General features: G+C 41.7%; 1 protein-coding gene across 6 annotated transcripts in view; it reads left to right on the forward strand.

Annotated features, from left to right (window-relative positions):
- nbr1b (NBR1 autophagy cargo receptor b) overlaps nucleotides 1-14,928 on the forward strand; it is a 37,762-nt gene that overhangs the window by 10,562 nt on the left and 12,272 nt on the right. For 5 of the 6 annotated variants that reach the window (XR_004659772.1, XR_004659771.1, XM_034895239.1 and 2 more), the window contains 10 exons: nucleotides 984-1,190; nucleotides 1,824-1,983; nucleotides 4,357-4,440; nucleotides 5,147-5,332; nucleotides 6,621-6,734; nucleotides 8,031-8,106; nucleotides 8,746-8,856; nucleotides 9,840-10,016; nucleotides 11,851-12,126; nucleotides 13,941-14,133. Coding sequence is in view for 4 of the 6 variants with exons in the window: in XM_034895239.1 (XP_034751130.1) it covers nucleotides 984-1,190; nucleotides 1,824-1,983; nucleotides 4,357-4,440; nucleotides 5,147-5,332; nucleotides 6,621-6,734; nucleotides 8,031-8,106; nucleotides 8,746-8,856; nucleotides 9,840-10,016; nucleotides 11,851-12,126; nucleotides 13,941-14,133 (1,584 nt within the window). In the remaining 2 variants the exon portion in view is untranslated. The remainder of the gene's footprint in view (nucleotides 1-983; nucleotides 1,191-1,823; nucleotides 1,984-4,356; nucleotides 4,441-5,146; nucleotides 5,333-6,620; nucleotides 6,735-8,030; nucleotides 8,107-8,745; nucleotides 8,857-9,839; nucleotides 10,017-11,850; nucleotides 12,127-13,940; nucleotides 14,134-14,928) is intronic. The other variant, XM_034895241.1, reaches the window with a different exon arrangement.

Genomic DNA, 14,928 nt, shown 5'->3' on the forward strand with positions numbered 1-14,928 from the left:
AGTTCTATCTCTGTAGGCATCCATTCCATAATGTTGTCAGACACGGAGAATATTAATCTGAGTCTGTCAGTGGCACAATCTGAACTTTTATAAATATATATATATATATATACAAGCTGGACAGTAACCCTATTAACTTCCATTGTAGCTTGTTTTTCATCTGCCAACTGCAGCGATCTCTCTTAATACTCGACCGATGTCACTGATTGTTGTTCTGACATACAAAAACATAGGAACATAGATTAAAACAACCGGTAGTTTCCTTTTTTAAGTAAAAGTTTCATGAGGAAAAATGTACTAGTGAGAATTTAAAGTAAAATGTAACTAGACGTGGCACGTATCTTTAGCGGCACAGAGCCAAGAGCTGCTTCGCGCACGCTTCCGGGTCGCGCCGTGGCGCAGCTGGTGGAATATCAAGCGTTGACTGGAATGGCTGCGATCGCTGGCAGGGGCGGCATCTGGAACGCGGCGCACACATCAAGGGCCAGACATGTAGTTTATAGACATGCTTTTATTTCACCGAAAAATTCAAGTATCTTTGACTGTATTATTGCATGTCATATAGTCTTCTCACTTAAACTTGATCGACATAAAGCCTTGAAAAAGTCAGCAGAGAAGTTCGGAGAAGAGCCATCAGAGAACTTAGCAAATCAAGCAACTCACAACAACGGGTTTCACAGCCTGAACGTGCAAACTCCGGTTTCTGTGGGAATTTCTGAGTCTCAAAAAAACAGTGACCCCATCTTTTTGGTGTGGCGCACAACCAAGGAGGGCCAAAATGTATCGTGAACCTCCATTGATTTGCAGGCCGGATCAGAATTTGCGAGGGGCCGGATTTGGCCCAAGGGCCTTGTGTTTGACACGTGTAGTAGGGGGTCCCTACTCTCTCTTTCAGCTAAGCGGTCCCTAGATTAAAAACATTGAAGACCCCTGTGCCAAAGGAATTATTGTTGTAATGACTCCAACCGCGGTGTCCCTTTCAGGTTCTACAGGCGAGGTGACCGCAGTTTCCGAAAGGCGGAGAAGCAGCGGCTGAAAGCGGAGAAGCGTCTGCTGAAGGCCGAGGTCAAAGAGATCCGGAAACAGCTGAGAATGGAGAGGCGGGGCATCCAGTGGAGCTCCTCCCACCGCGATGGAAGCTCCTCCCCTGTCCTCCTGCAGCCGCGAGCCACCCAGCACAGCAGCCCCGAGTAGGTCCCTAAACACTAACACGCTCCCAACTAGATTGGCTGGAGTACACACCGGAGACTAAAGTAAATGAATGAAGGAATGAGTAAAAGCTCGGTGATCCTCAACCGGGGGTATTTTGGGCCCTATTTTAATGAAGCGCCTGGCTCAGGTGCATTCAGGGCAAAGGAGTGCATGGGAGTGCATGGTCCTAAAGGGTTGGACTTAGTGTCTTCATTAATCAGAGGTGTGTTCTGTGCATGACATGCAATCAACCAATCAGAGGTCCTCTTTAACTAGTAACTAAAGTAACTAGTAACTAAACCTGTCAGGTGAATGTAGTGGAGTAAAAAGTAGACTATTTCTCTCTGAAATGTAGAGTAGTCGAAGTAGAAAGTGGCATGAAAAGAAAAGACTCAAGTAAAGTACCAGTACCTCAACAATTGTTCTGAAGTACTCTACTGGAGTAAATGTACTTAGTTACATTCCACCACTGTTAAAAACTTCCTTGAAATATTTTCCTGTTTCTTCAGGAAGCTTTTTGTTGTACCCGTTGTACTTAACTAAATCTTTGAACTCAAGCCCTACGCTGCTCTGTCTTCTCTTCATTTGAGTCCAAGCCTCTCCACCCCCGTGACACTGTATTTCCCGCCCAGGCGTCCAAAGCGTCCCTGTCCCCTGGTGGTTCCAGCCATGACGGCTGCATTTCTGGACGAGAACCTTCCTGATGGAACCCGACTGCGTCCCGGGACCAAGTTTATCAAGTACTGGAAGATGAGGAACACTGGAACAGTCTGCTGGAGTGCCGATACGAAGGTAAAGAATTCTGCTGTTGTCTCATTGTCATCCTTATATAAATCAAGGCATCTCTGTGAGTGTGTCCCCACACATGCACAGTACAGCAGCGGTGGCTACATCGCTACAAGCTCATTGGTTGCGGTGTCATGCCAAAAACGAATCCTCCGACAACCGATTTCTAACCTACGCAACTATGCACACAATGAAATAGGGAACACAAAAACATGAAACAGGAAAATGTTGAATAGGAAAAATTGGGTTGCCTTTGATAATGGCAGGTATCGAATATTAAAGGATTTGTGAACAAAAAAAACCTTAATGGGGACATGTTTAGTTTTAGCACTTTAGGAGGAGCGTGAACTACTTAACCCTTGAGTTGCCTTCACGTTAAAATTGAAAATCAACACTTTAGTTGAGGCTTTTTATCGATGTTTTTAACTTTTGCTTACTTTTTTGTCCGTTTATTCAACACCTTTGATGTTTTTTTTCCAATGTTTGTCACTTTATTTTGACGTTTTGAAAGCTACGTAACACTAACTTATTAACTTTAGTTTTACAGTTATTTTTGAATTTATGGTCAATGAACCTCATTTATAGGAAATTATACCTAATGTTGGAGTAAGAAACCAGAAATCAGGAATCATTTAGACTTAAATTAAAGAATTGTATGTTGATGGATAATCAAAGACTGGAATATGTCAACTTTTACTCAACACTATTTCAAAAACAAGACTATTTCAAAATCAACACTTATAGCATTTTTTTTTCAAATGCTATAAAATTGAATGACACACCCCAAAATGAATGAAAGTAGAGATTTGTACTTGCCAAAGAGCGTTGTGTGGAATCAATCATGTTATTTTGGGTAGTTTCAAAGAACATTGAAAAAGGGTCAATGTAACCCGAAGACAACATTAGGGATAAAAAACAAATTTCAAAATAAAACACCCAGGTGTATGGTGATTTTGGCTGTCTTGACTCCTCAGCTGTGTCTAGAGCAAAACAGGTTATCGACAAACAAAGAACAAGAGAGACAGACAGACTGTCACACACACACACACACACACACACACACACACACACACACACTCCAACACGTTGTTTGTTACTGGTGGTTGTGCACATTTCTCTGGCCGTTATGGTGACACGTTGGATCTCTACACTTCCCCTAATCCAAACCCTGAATGAACCGCACTGCAGCATGTGGGTTTGAGTTTAAAAAACACACATCAGAATCAGCTTTATTTGCCAGATATGAGGACACATACGAGGAATTTTGCTTTAGATTGTATTGCTCACAATGTGCTTACTCATACAAAACATTACACACTATAAACAGATACAATATAGACAGGTTGAGGCAATAGTGCAATGAAGAGTGCAAAGTGTCCAGGAGTACATTATTATAGTTATTATTATTTTAATTATGGAGCCTAGTGCAAAGGATGATGGAATTATGTTATTATATAAGTATTATATTACAATATGAACAGCTTTGAGATAGAGAATGATGAATAAATATTAAGTGGGTTCCACTTATTAGTACACAGACAATTAGAGACAGAGTTGTTGGGTATTGCACAGGAGTTGAACCTGGCACTGAGGGTCAGAAACCAGCTCTTCATCAGACAGATGGCTTGTGGGTAGAAACTGATCCTGAGTCTGTTGGTTTTGGCGTACAGTGCTCTGTAGCGCCCACCAGAGGGGAGAAGCTGGAACAGGTTGTGTCTGGGGTGAGATGGGTCTGCAGTAATGGTTCCTGACTCTGGAAGAGTAGAAGTCATGAATGGAGGGCAGGTTGGCACTGATGATTTTTTTTTTTGCTGTCCTAACTGGCCGTTGTAGTCTGCTCCGGTCCTATTTGGTGGCAGATCCAAACCAGACATTGATAGACGTGCAGAGGACAGACTGTAGAAGTGGATCAGCAGCTCCTTAGCTAGGTTGGGCTTCCTGAGCTGGCGCAGGAAGTACATATTTTTTTGCTGTACTGCCTTGACTGGTTGGGGGTGGAGAAACAGAGAAGAGGAGAGACAGAGAAGAGACAGACAGAGAGAGAGAGGCATGAAGAATTGTAGCAGAAGGTGTCGAGCAGGAACATGGAGGAAGCAGGTGACTCCAACCACAGATCCAGACTCCACAGCTCCAGAGCCAGAAACACCTGCAGGAAGTGATAGGAGGAAAACGAGATGGGCGAGAGAGTACCAGACTACGGGGGTGAGAGGGCACAAGACTCTGGAAAGGGAAGAAGTCGAGTTAGTAACAAGCAAACCCGGAGGATTCCCCAGCAGACACAGGGCTGTTGAGCATGGTGATGGCAGGAAGAGTGTGGGGGGTGGGGGGTTCAAAGTTGCTAACTTAGTTAAATATTTTGCCTTTTTTTGCTCATTGCAGCTGAAGTTCATGTGGGGGAACCTGGCGGTGGGTTCAGGGGACCGTTGGAGGGAAGTGTCTGTTCCCTTCCTCCAGCCAGGACAGGTGAGTGAAGTTCACTTTATCGCTTCGCTTCGGAAAAGGACCCTGAACGTGTCGGCTAGTTCATCCTTCTTGTTTTCTCTTAATGCTAGGGATGTTAATTATTATTATATATAAAGAAAACAGGGTATACACTCTTTTTCTTACCTGGTCCTCAGATCTCTGCAGGGTAAATCCAGACAGCTAGCTAGACTATCTGTCCAATCTGAGGACTATGGTTACCTGGTCCTCAGATCTCTGCAGGGTAAATCCAGACCGCTAGCTAGACTATCTGTCCAATCAGAGTTTTCTGTTGACGAAGAAAACTACCTCCTGTGGAGGACTGTCTGGACATATGAAAATAATAATCCGTTGACGAGCAGTTTTTCAGTTTTTGGTCAGGTATAATAAAAAAAAAATCTAAATTAGTATTCCTACTAGGCCTGCATGATTTGGAGAAAAATATGACTTAAATGATAATCAAAATCATAATAGAATAATGATAATAATTTTAAAATGAAATAACAAAAAACAAATCAAAGTAATGTAAAAATTAAATCATGAACAGAATGAATCAAGATTGCGATTTCATAACGATTACTCCTGCAGGCCTACTTACCAGTGAATCACATGGATGTGGTGTATTGTAGTTCACTGCTTTCTCCTGTGTGTGTGTGTGCGTGTGTGTGTGTGTGTGTGCGTGTGTGTGTGCGTGTGCGTGTGTGTCCAGGTTGGGATAGTGAGCGTAGCGCTGTGTGCTCCCACTGTGGACGGCTCCTACACCTCCCACTGGCGCCTGGCCCACGCCGGAGAGCAGTTTGGACCCCGGGTCTGGTGCAGCATCGTGGTTGATCCTCTGGCCCCAGCACCCATGATGGCTGATGGCATACTGGTGTCACCCTGTGTCACACCGCAGGTAGAAGCAATGGGTGGATGATGATGATGGAAACAGGAATATCATGATTGTAGTAGCAAGAAATAGCATTTTTCGTCTATATTAAGGGTTTTAAAGACTTCCCATATTTTGGTTGTACCACGGGGACTCAGTAAAAAAATGCAATGCACTTACATAATAGGGGTGGGGGGGGGGAATCAATACAGCATAGTATTGCAATATTTTCAGTGGCAATACTGTATCAATACACAGGCACCTAATATCGATCTTTTATTATATTTGTTGTGGTCAGTTTGTCTGCTTGACAATCCCATTTTGCAATAAAAATAGAGGATAACATTGAAGTGGTATGAACGAACCAAGAAATGTTTCTTTTTAGATGTAACAGATGTGGACAAAGTTTCCTTTTGGGGACGTCATTTGAAATTGGGAAAAATTAGGAGTTGGAAAAAAAGTTAGAAATTGCAATACATCGCAGGGTATTGCACTATGTTTAAAATGGCAATAATATTGTATCGTGGCATAAGTATTCTCTTGCCTTTGCTGTCTCACAGCTAATAACGTGAGAATGAGACGCTTTCCTTTACAATGAGATTTTACTTCCTTTGACACCAGTTGTGTACTTTTCAAAGGATGAGTGCTTAAGGTCCTTGTTTCACAAAATAAAAAAATTAAATGGACAGATTTGATGCTCTATATGTAATGAGTATTTATAAAATTAAATGTCCCAATTTAGCATGCAAAGCTTGTCCTTTTGATGACTCAAATGTATGCTATACAAAAATGTGTTTATGGTTAAATCACTCACAAGAATCCAACAGAGAGAGAGCAGAGATTATGCATAGATGTCTTCATTTTGCTCTCATAGTGCACCATATTAATGCGTACAACATTTTCTTTGAGGGAGCATGCCACCGCACTAGAGCCCGACCGATAAAGGATTTTTAAGGCCGATATCGATACGAATATTTAGTTATTTAAAAATCTGACACGCCGATATATCGGCCGATATATATTTTTTTAAATCCAGAAACGCGTTACAAAACATAAACAGATTTCCCTAACGTTAGTTATTAATACGTTTTTAAATCTGCCATTATAAATTTACCGATATATTGGGAAATGAATAATATAGGCCGATAACATCCTTCTTACCTTTTTACCCATGACCTGTTTGCATGCGTGTATAGAAGTACACACACAGAGACGTGCTGTATATGTGGATGTGGACACTAGTACACACACAGAGTCGTGCTGTAGGTGTGGGTGTGGACAATATGAGAGTAAAAAGCTGTGACTTTGTCTCCAGGGTAAGAACCCGGTGGCAAAGGATGGGAAAGCCAGCGCAGCGAGGGAGCAGCCATTAATGTCAGTGGACCAAGAAGAGTACTTCATCCCCTCAGTGGATCTGCTCACTGCACAGGTGACATCATCTGGCGTCAGCACACTGCTGTTGAGCCTGGGGGGGGCTCGAATTACACATAAAACTGCCGACTACAATGGAAGATGATTATACAGCAGCATATCACAGTGTAATGCAGTGTTCAGTAGGTTAATGGAATGAATTCATTAAAATTCTTCAACCTCATAACCACAGGCACAAAATAACGTTATTGTCTAATTTAAATACACACACACACACACACACTCACACACACAACTTTATTGCTTAATTGTCACATACACACAGTACAATATAGTGAAAATCTATTACTGCTTTTAACCTATCCTTAGTTGGGGTTAACTAACACAAATCCTTAATTACAAGTAGCAAAAGCAGTGTTGGAATACTAATACTAAATACTAAAAGTTTATGTCCTACATTCTAAATGTTACTCTTAATGCAGAATGGCCAATTTTGGAACAACAATGTTATTGGATTTTATTCATGGATGAGTGTGTAAGGATCACTTTAATGTTGCAGCTGGAAAAGATGGAGCTAATTTTAACTACCTAGTGCACAGCTGGGTAGACTCATCTATAAAGCCTTCTAAACCAAATACTACCCAATCGGACATGATCCAGCTGTAATGTGACCTGAAGTTGGGGAGAAATGACCAGCAATGGCCGCCAAGATTACAGCTATCTAGCGTTAGCACGTAGGTAAATACGACAATGTTAATACGCAGTAGCTTAATAGAAAAAATGCTCCAATAGTTCCTGCCTGGAGCAGATGACCCATCTCATGTGCCATAGAAGGTTGGCTAAGTGTTGCATGTGTTGTTTTGAAAATCCAACATTATAACATTGTGGGTATTACAGAAAATACCGAAAAAAGCATTATATTTCACCTATAAGCTTTGTTAAACATAAAAGAATACAAAGTACTGTACATTTTATAATGAAATTATGCTTTAACACTTGACAATTGGCAAATACAGCATCAGCGGTACGCTAACTTGCAAAATAACGGAACATTTTGAGGTTTTTGGATCAGAATCCCTCTTTGGTTTCCACAGCCCAAAGTGACGGCAGTAATTGTAGTTTTTTTTGACTATTCAACATTTCAAATCCCAAATATGTTCAGTTTAATAAAATAAAACGGAGAAAAACGGTAAATCCTCATGTTGACTTACAGGTGTAATCCAGTTATTCAGTGTGCACTTTGGTAAAGACAAGGATGAAAAACAGAATGGTCAAAAGCTGAGATATCCTCACTTTTAATCCCTAAACACTACTTCCTACAGTTCCCATAATGCAGCTCTTTCTGATCTCTCAGGATCTTCTGTCTTTTGAGCTGTTGGACATCAACATCGTCCAAGAGTTGGAGAGCGTCCCAAACAACACCCCTGCTGGTAAGAAGTGTTCTTGTTCTTTCCATATGATATTTTTGTAGCAGAGTAATAAAAAGACGGAACAATAAAATTCTCAACTGACGCTTGTTTGGGTTTTTTGGTTGCAGCTCCTATTAGGGGTGTCACAATTTTAAAATCAATCAATATGAGCTTTGGATCTCGAAATCAAAGCAGGATTGGCGATTACCCAGTACTTTTTCTTTCTCCATTCCCGCCTACTTGCGCACGTCCAAAGAAGAAAAAAAGTTATGCTTTATTGTAGCATGCAGCTTAAGACACTGGGTAACGTTAGCTTACCGGCTTGTAGCATGCAGCTTAAGACACAGGGCAACGTTAGTTTACCCTGTAAAATTAATGGTCATTTAATTGCACCTCGTAAACTCTACGAAAATTAAACTCTTGTTGTAAAGTACCCTTTTGCCATTCAGTGGCATCACTGTCCCTGCTAAAAATCTAATTATTAAATTGAGAACTGAATTGAAAGTCAACTCAAACAGCTGATTAGGAGAATTGTGACACCCCTAGCTCCTTTTTGAAATTCCAAATCCTTAATCAGTATTAGTGGAACTTGTGGAAACTGTATGGACATGACTGATAAACTGACCTGAGTTCAGTCTCCAATGTTTTTTCCTCATCCAGACATGACTCCGTGCATCTCCCCTCTGCCTCGACATGGACCCCTGCAGGACAAGAGCAGTCCCTCTTTGGGACTCATCCAGGAAGAGAGTGAAGTCATCAATAGCATCATGGGTAAAGCAGGTTTTCTCTTCATATTTGTTGAAGGTTCTTGATAGAGTTTTGTTCACAGGTTAGTAAATGAAAGAAAATCTATAAAGAAGCCTGTGACAGTTGAATATGATCTGAGGCCTCATTTATCAAAGCATGTTCAGGGATATTTGTGTAGGAACTAAATATACTTTACGTACTTCCCTTAATGCAAAGAACAATTATAAATGTTGGCTGCTCTATATCCATCTGCTCGTCCATTAACAGACATGTTTACTTATAGAAACGCCAGAATAAAATATATGGTCAACACTTCCCTAAGAAAGTCCAGAAACCTTAAAGGTCCCATGTCACGGTGCTCTTTTATGCTTTTAAATAGACCTTAGTGTCCCTAATACTGTATCTGAAGTCTCTTTTATATAGACCTTAGTGGTCCCTATTACTGTATCTGAAGTCTCTTTCCCAAAATTCAGCCTTGGAGCAGAATTCCAGCCACTAGAGCCAGTCCCACAATGAGCTTTACTGAGCTTGTGCCATTACTGAGTCTGTAGCTTTTGAGGAGGAGAAAGGGGGGGCGAGGTGGAGGGTGGGGGTGTGTCCTTGACCAACTGCCACTTTCCTCGTTTGAAAGCCATAATGTCTTTCTCTCATGGGGGGGCCAAATTCTCTGGGCGGGCAAAGCATAGAAAGGGGAGGCAACCTTGCCCCTTATGACCTCATAAGGGGCAAGATTTCAGATCTGCCCATCTGAGCTTTAATTTGCTCAAAGGCAGAGCAGGATACCCAGGACTCGTCATTTCTAGCCACTGGGGGACCATAGGCAGGCTGGGGGAACGCTTATTAATGTTAAAAAACCCATAAAGTGATATTTGGTCTATGGCTATGTTGGTCCACGAGGTACGCAGTGGTTTCTAAAAGAACGCACAGAAACGTGGTGATAACTGAGCTCCCTGCTTTGTTTAACAGACATTTAACATGACATCTGTCCACCTGTTTCTGGTCCTCAGATGTCCCTCATGGGGCGGGATCGGGAGGAGAGGGGGGCGGAGTCCCGGCTCAGGAGGAAGGAGAAGATGACATCAGCGGGACTCAGTTTGTTTGTGAGACTGTGATTCGCTCATTGACCCTGGAGGAGCCGCTAGACCACGCCCCTCTGAGAGGGCCCCGCCCCGGGAAAGGGACAGGTCAGTCAGCAGAGGTTACAGGTCTGAAAGCCTCAAATCTGATCCCAGGCTTTGATTGCTTGAAAAAGTAACAGCAGAGAAACATAAAAGTATATATCCATCTGGCATTGTGACAAGAAATATCATTTTCCTCAAAATAGACCGTTTCGGAACGTGAAACAAATATATCGACGTGTCACAGTCCTGATAGAAGCTGTGCATTTCAGTCACTCAGCAGGTCATGATATCTGTTATGAAAAAGTATGTGGAAAATATGAACTCACTTCATGAAAGGCACTCTTTTTACGCTCTATCCCAGAATATGCATTTAGCCCAACACTGCAAGAAAGTGCGTACTCTAATTTTGAATATCCGATATGCTGCTCCGCCTTGCACTGTAGACTTTTAGTTAATGTACGTTTGAAGAAAGATTTAAAGAAATAATTTGAGCTTTACAAAAGCTTGTGAAGCCGAGTTTAATGGAATTACAGTTGACAACGGTTTTAACTGTTAATTAAATCTAAATAAAATGTTCTTCTCTGTGATCATCTGTGAAAACAAATAATAGGGGTGGGGGAAAAATCGATACAGCATAGTGTCGCTATATTTTCAGCGTCAATATTGTTTCGATACATAGGCGCCAAGTATGGATCTTTTATTATATATCATAATATATATATATTATTATAAACATAAAAACATTGAAGTGATATGAAGAAACAGAGAATGTTTCTTTTTAATTAAAAAAGATGTTGACAAATTTTCCTTTTGGGGACATCATTTGAAATTGGAAAAAATTAGAAGTTAGAGAAAAGGTTATAAATTGCAGTAACTTCCATAATATTGCAGTATGTTTAAAATCGCAGGAATATTGTATAGTGGCAGAAGTATCGTGATGATATCGTGTCGGGAGGCGTCTGTGGATTTCCACCCATAATAAATAAGAATGTGACGCGTTTCTACTCCACACCTCAAAGAATCGGAAATGGAGGATCGAGAAGAACCCAAACCAAAAGGAGGAACCAGAATTTGGTTCAGAATTGTTAAGATCAACACGATGCCCAACCCTAGTAGCGAGGTTACTCCCCTGCAGGGGCCAACAAACAAAAATGCAGGGGTAGAGCAGGAAATAAATCCAGCACTAACTTTGAATTTACACGCTTTGTAAAACAAAGGATATTGGAGGCCGACCCCTTACAATTAGTCATGTTTTTCTTACTTTATCCACCTTAAAAATCTCGTAATACTTTGCCTACCATCCTGTGAGTTTTGTATTTTCAACAATCTTGCCGTAATGAGTTTAATGAATGCTTGAGTGACTGACCAATCAATCTACTATCCAACAACTAATACGCCAAAAGGGCAGAGAAAAAAAATCAACAAAAACTTTGAAAAAAGTGACAAAAACTTTGGGAAAAGCTTCAAAAACTACAAATAAGTGACAAAAACGCTAATAAAAGCGACGAAAATGTCAAAAAAAAGTTTGTATTTTAAATTTGGACCCAGAAAAACAAAGTTAAAGTTGAAGGGCTAAATAATGAAATGTTCTCCCAATGAGCAGGGCTGTTACAAATCCATGCTGAGACAATCAATGGAAAAGTGATATTTATTGTCCTTACACAGAGACCCATACTATGAAATTGTAAGTGCCACAGCTGAAGGTGCAACAAGATAGAATAGAAATAGCTAAAAACAAGAATTATTTCAGACATCCAAACACAAAATCTAGTGTGTTCAGCAGTATTTCAGATTCAAGTTGTTCACACTGCCTGCAGCTGCGTGTGTTTGCATGTGATTGAAAGAGCCAAGCATCAGAGGCACAGTATCTAACAGTGGACTTCCTGTTTGCGCTCAGTGGTGCGCCCGGCTGCTCAGGGCGGCTCCTCCTCGTCCTCCCCCTGTGTGAAGAGTAGAACAGTGAAAGCAGAGAAGAGCCCAGACAGCAGCCCCAGCACCTCTGAAAAACACCTGAAAGCGGCAGCTACGCTACAGGCTTCCCTCCCTCCCCTGCTGAAAGTCTCCCTGCCTGCCCCCCTGTCTGGGACCCCGGCCCCGGGACCCGGCCCCAGCTCAGCACCGACCCCGCTCCTCTCTCCGCCCAGCTCCACACAGCAGGAGCACACAACCACAGGTGATAGCAGAAAACAAATGTAACAAATGTTCTTGATTACAAAAAAAAGCAGTATGTGAGAATGAGGTTGTAGAGGTGTGGAATGGACTTGAGTCATGAATCTGATGACGTGACTCAACTCGATTTGTCTCAATCTGAAAGGAAATGCAACTCATCTTTGACTTTAATAGATAGAAAAGTCCGGTCGATTCCAACACGGAGCTCTGTTGTCTGTAAATGTGAAGGTCTGTCAGTAGAGAGAAAAACTAACCAATCGGTGCTGTCTAAATCCGAGTTATCCTCATGCTAGAGTTAGCACCCAACAGGTTCAAACAGGGCAAGTTATAAACGTGTTTTTAGCCTCTAAACATGTTCAAAATGTCACTAAAAGTGCCCCCTCAAATGAGGTGATTCCTTCAGAGAACACAGTAAATCTGACTACTGTAGATGTGACAAAAATACATTAAAGTTGTGTTAATTCAGCTGTTTTGTTCCTGTGTTGAGACCAATTAGAGAGCTTAGGGACCGTCTACAAACTACAACACCAAAAAGAGATAAAACTAAAATATGTAGGCTATCAATTTAATGATTAAATAAGTTAGTGTCTCCGAAGTTACCTCAACTATAACTTTTCTCCTGATAGTTGTACTACAGAACTTACTGTTTGTGTCTCTTTTCTGAGTTGTAGTTTGTAGACGGTCCCTAAGCTCCCTAACTGCCTCTCAACACAGGAACTAAACACAGCTGAACTAACACAACTTTCATGCCTTTGTTTCACGTCTCTAGCAGTCAGATTCACTGTGTTCACTTAGAAGGAATCACTTCACATGGGTAGGCACTGGTAATGACTTTTGAACATGTTTAGAGGCTAAATACAAGTTTATAACTTGCCCTGTTAAAGCCTGCTGGGTGCTAACTCTATCAGGAGGATAACTCGGTGTGGGCAGCACAGATTGGTTTCGTTTGTCTCTCTACTAACAGAGCTACGTGTTGGAATTGACCGGATTTCTCCTTTAAAGTTGTAATACTAAAGATTTCAGTTTTGGGGATTTGGTGACACCCGCGGTTACTGATGGTAACAGGAAGTATGGTTTAATGCAACAGTAGTCTTGCATTGCCAGACCTTTCTCCACAGCGCTGCATAAGAAGGTCTGGCTAGTCCACACAGCATTCTGGGATGGGAGAAAAATGTGCTCTGGTTTATTGGCATTTCTTTAAACCAATGACAATAATCATGGGTGGGGCTAAGCTCCGGACAGAGCCACGGTGCCGCTGCTAAATAGTCTCAGGAAGGAAGTTGTTTTGTTGGAACATGTCTATGTTCAAAAGTAGTTGTAGTTGTGCAACAGAAACCTCAGATTGGACAGATAGTCTAGCTAGCTGTCTGGATTTACCCTGCAGAGATCTGAGGACCAGGTAACCATAGTCCTCAGATTGGACAGATAGTCTAGCTAGTGGTCTGGATTTACCCTGCGGAGACCTGAGGACCAGGTAACCATAGTCCTCAGATTGGACAGATAGTCTAGCTAGCTGTCTGGATTTACCCTGCAGAGATCTGAGGACCAAGTCACCATGGTCCTCAGAAATCCACCAGAGGTAACACAGTTTCACGGTATTAGGGTATCGCAATTATAGCTTTAAAATTGATTATTTTGAAATCTTTGGGTAAAACAACTTTTTTCCCATTGTAACACACTGCACACGGGCAGGGAGATGGATTTCTAAACTGCACTTTCTGTCCTTGAAGACTAGCGGTATACCTTGAAACCGGGAACCGGCCCATGCCTACTGTAAACTCTGAGAAGCATATCCGTTTTTGTTAATCCTTAACTCAGTTGAAGGTGAGGAGTCCCCCACGGAGTCCAGGGTGGAGGAGAGAGAGACGGGGCCCGAGGAGGGGAAGGAGAAAGATGGAGAGAAGAGAGAACGGACGAGGAGTCGCTCCTCCTCCACCTCCTCAGAGGATTACATCATCATCCTCCCTGACTGCTTTGACACCAGTCGGCCACTGGGGGAGTCCATGTACAGGTACGGGACTGGATCTCACGTTCAGTTCAGACAATGGAAATCTGTGGTGTAAATAACGGTTACATGTACAATAAACAGCAAAAAATATATAATACAAAAACACCAATGGTTAGAAGTATATTTAGAAATAGGGCTGTATTCAAAACTTTCTACTGCACTGTGTTAGACTCGAGGCCCGCGGGCTGAATCCGGCCAGCGTTTCAAATTATTTTCACAATAGATTATGGCCGAAAACCCAAAACCCGGGAAAGTGTTTTTCAAACTCCCGTTATGCGACACTCGAGCCGAAACTCAAGCTGAGTTTGGCAGATTTACTGACTATGAGAATCAGAAATTCCCCCAGAAGCAGAGAGTTTTCATTGTTCATGCCATGAAACATGTTGTCTTAAAAAAAAATGTAACCCTTGTTTGATTTGCTAAATTCTATGATGGCCAAGGAACTTTTTGCTGACTTTTTTTCGAACTTTATGGCGACTTAAATGTGAAAAAGCAACAAAAACGTCTGAGAAAGCAAAAAAAAAAAATCATAAAAACAAACAAAAATGACGTAAAAAAGATACAAGGATGTCAAGAATAGCAACATGCAGTAATACAGTCAAAGATGTTAGTTATTTGTGTTATTTAAGCAGACAGTCCGTCAACGGGGAAATAAAGCCACGGGCCCGTCTCCTGAGAGAGAACCGTACATTTTCATAGAATTGTCCATATTCAAAAGCAACACTGTTGATTTCTCACTTAAAAAAATCTCAGCAGTGAACACTTTTTCCCGAGTGCGTTAGTACGACATCTGGGTAT

This window comes from Etheostoma cragini, chromosome 15, assembly GCF_013103735.1.
Source record: "Etheostoma cragini isolate CJK2018 chromosome 15, CSU_Ecrag_1.0, whole genome shotgun sequence".
Classification (NCBI taxonomy): domain Eukaryota; kingdom Metazoa; phylum Chordata; class Actinopteri; order Perciformes; family Percidae; genus Etheostoma; species Etheostoma cragini.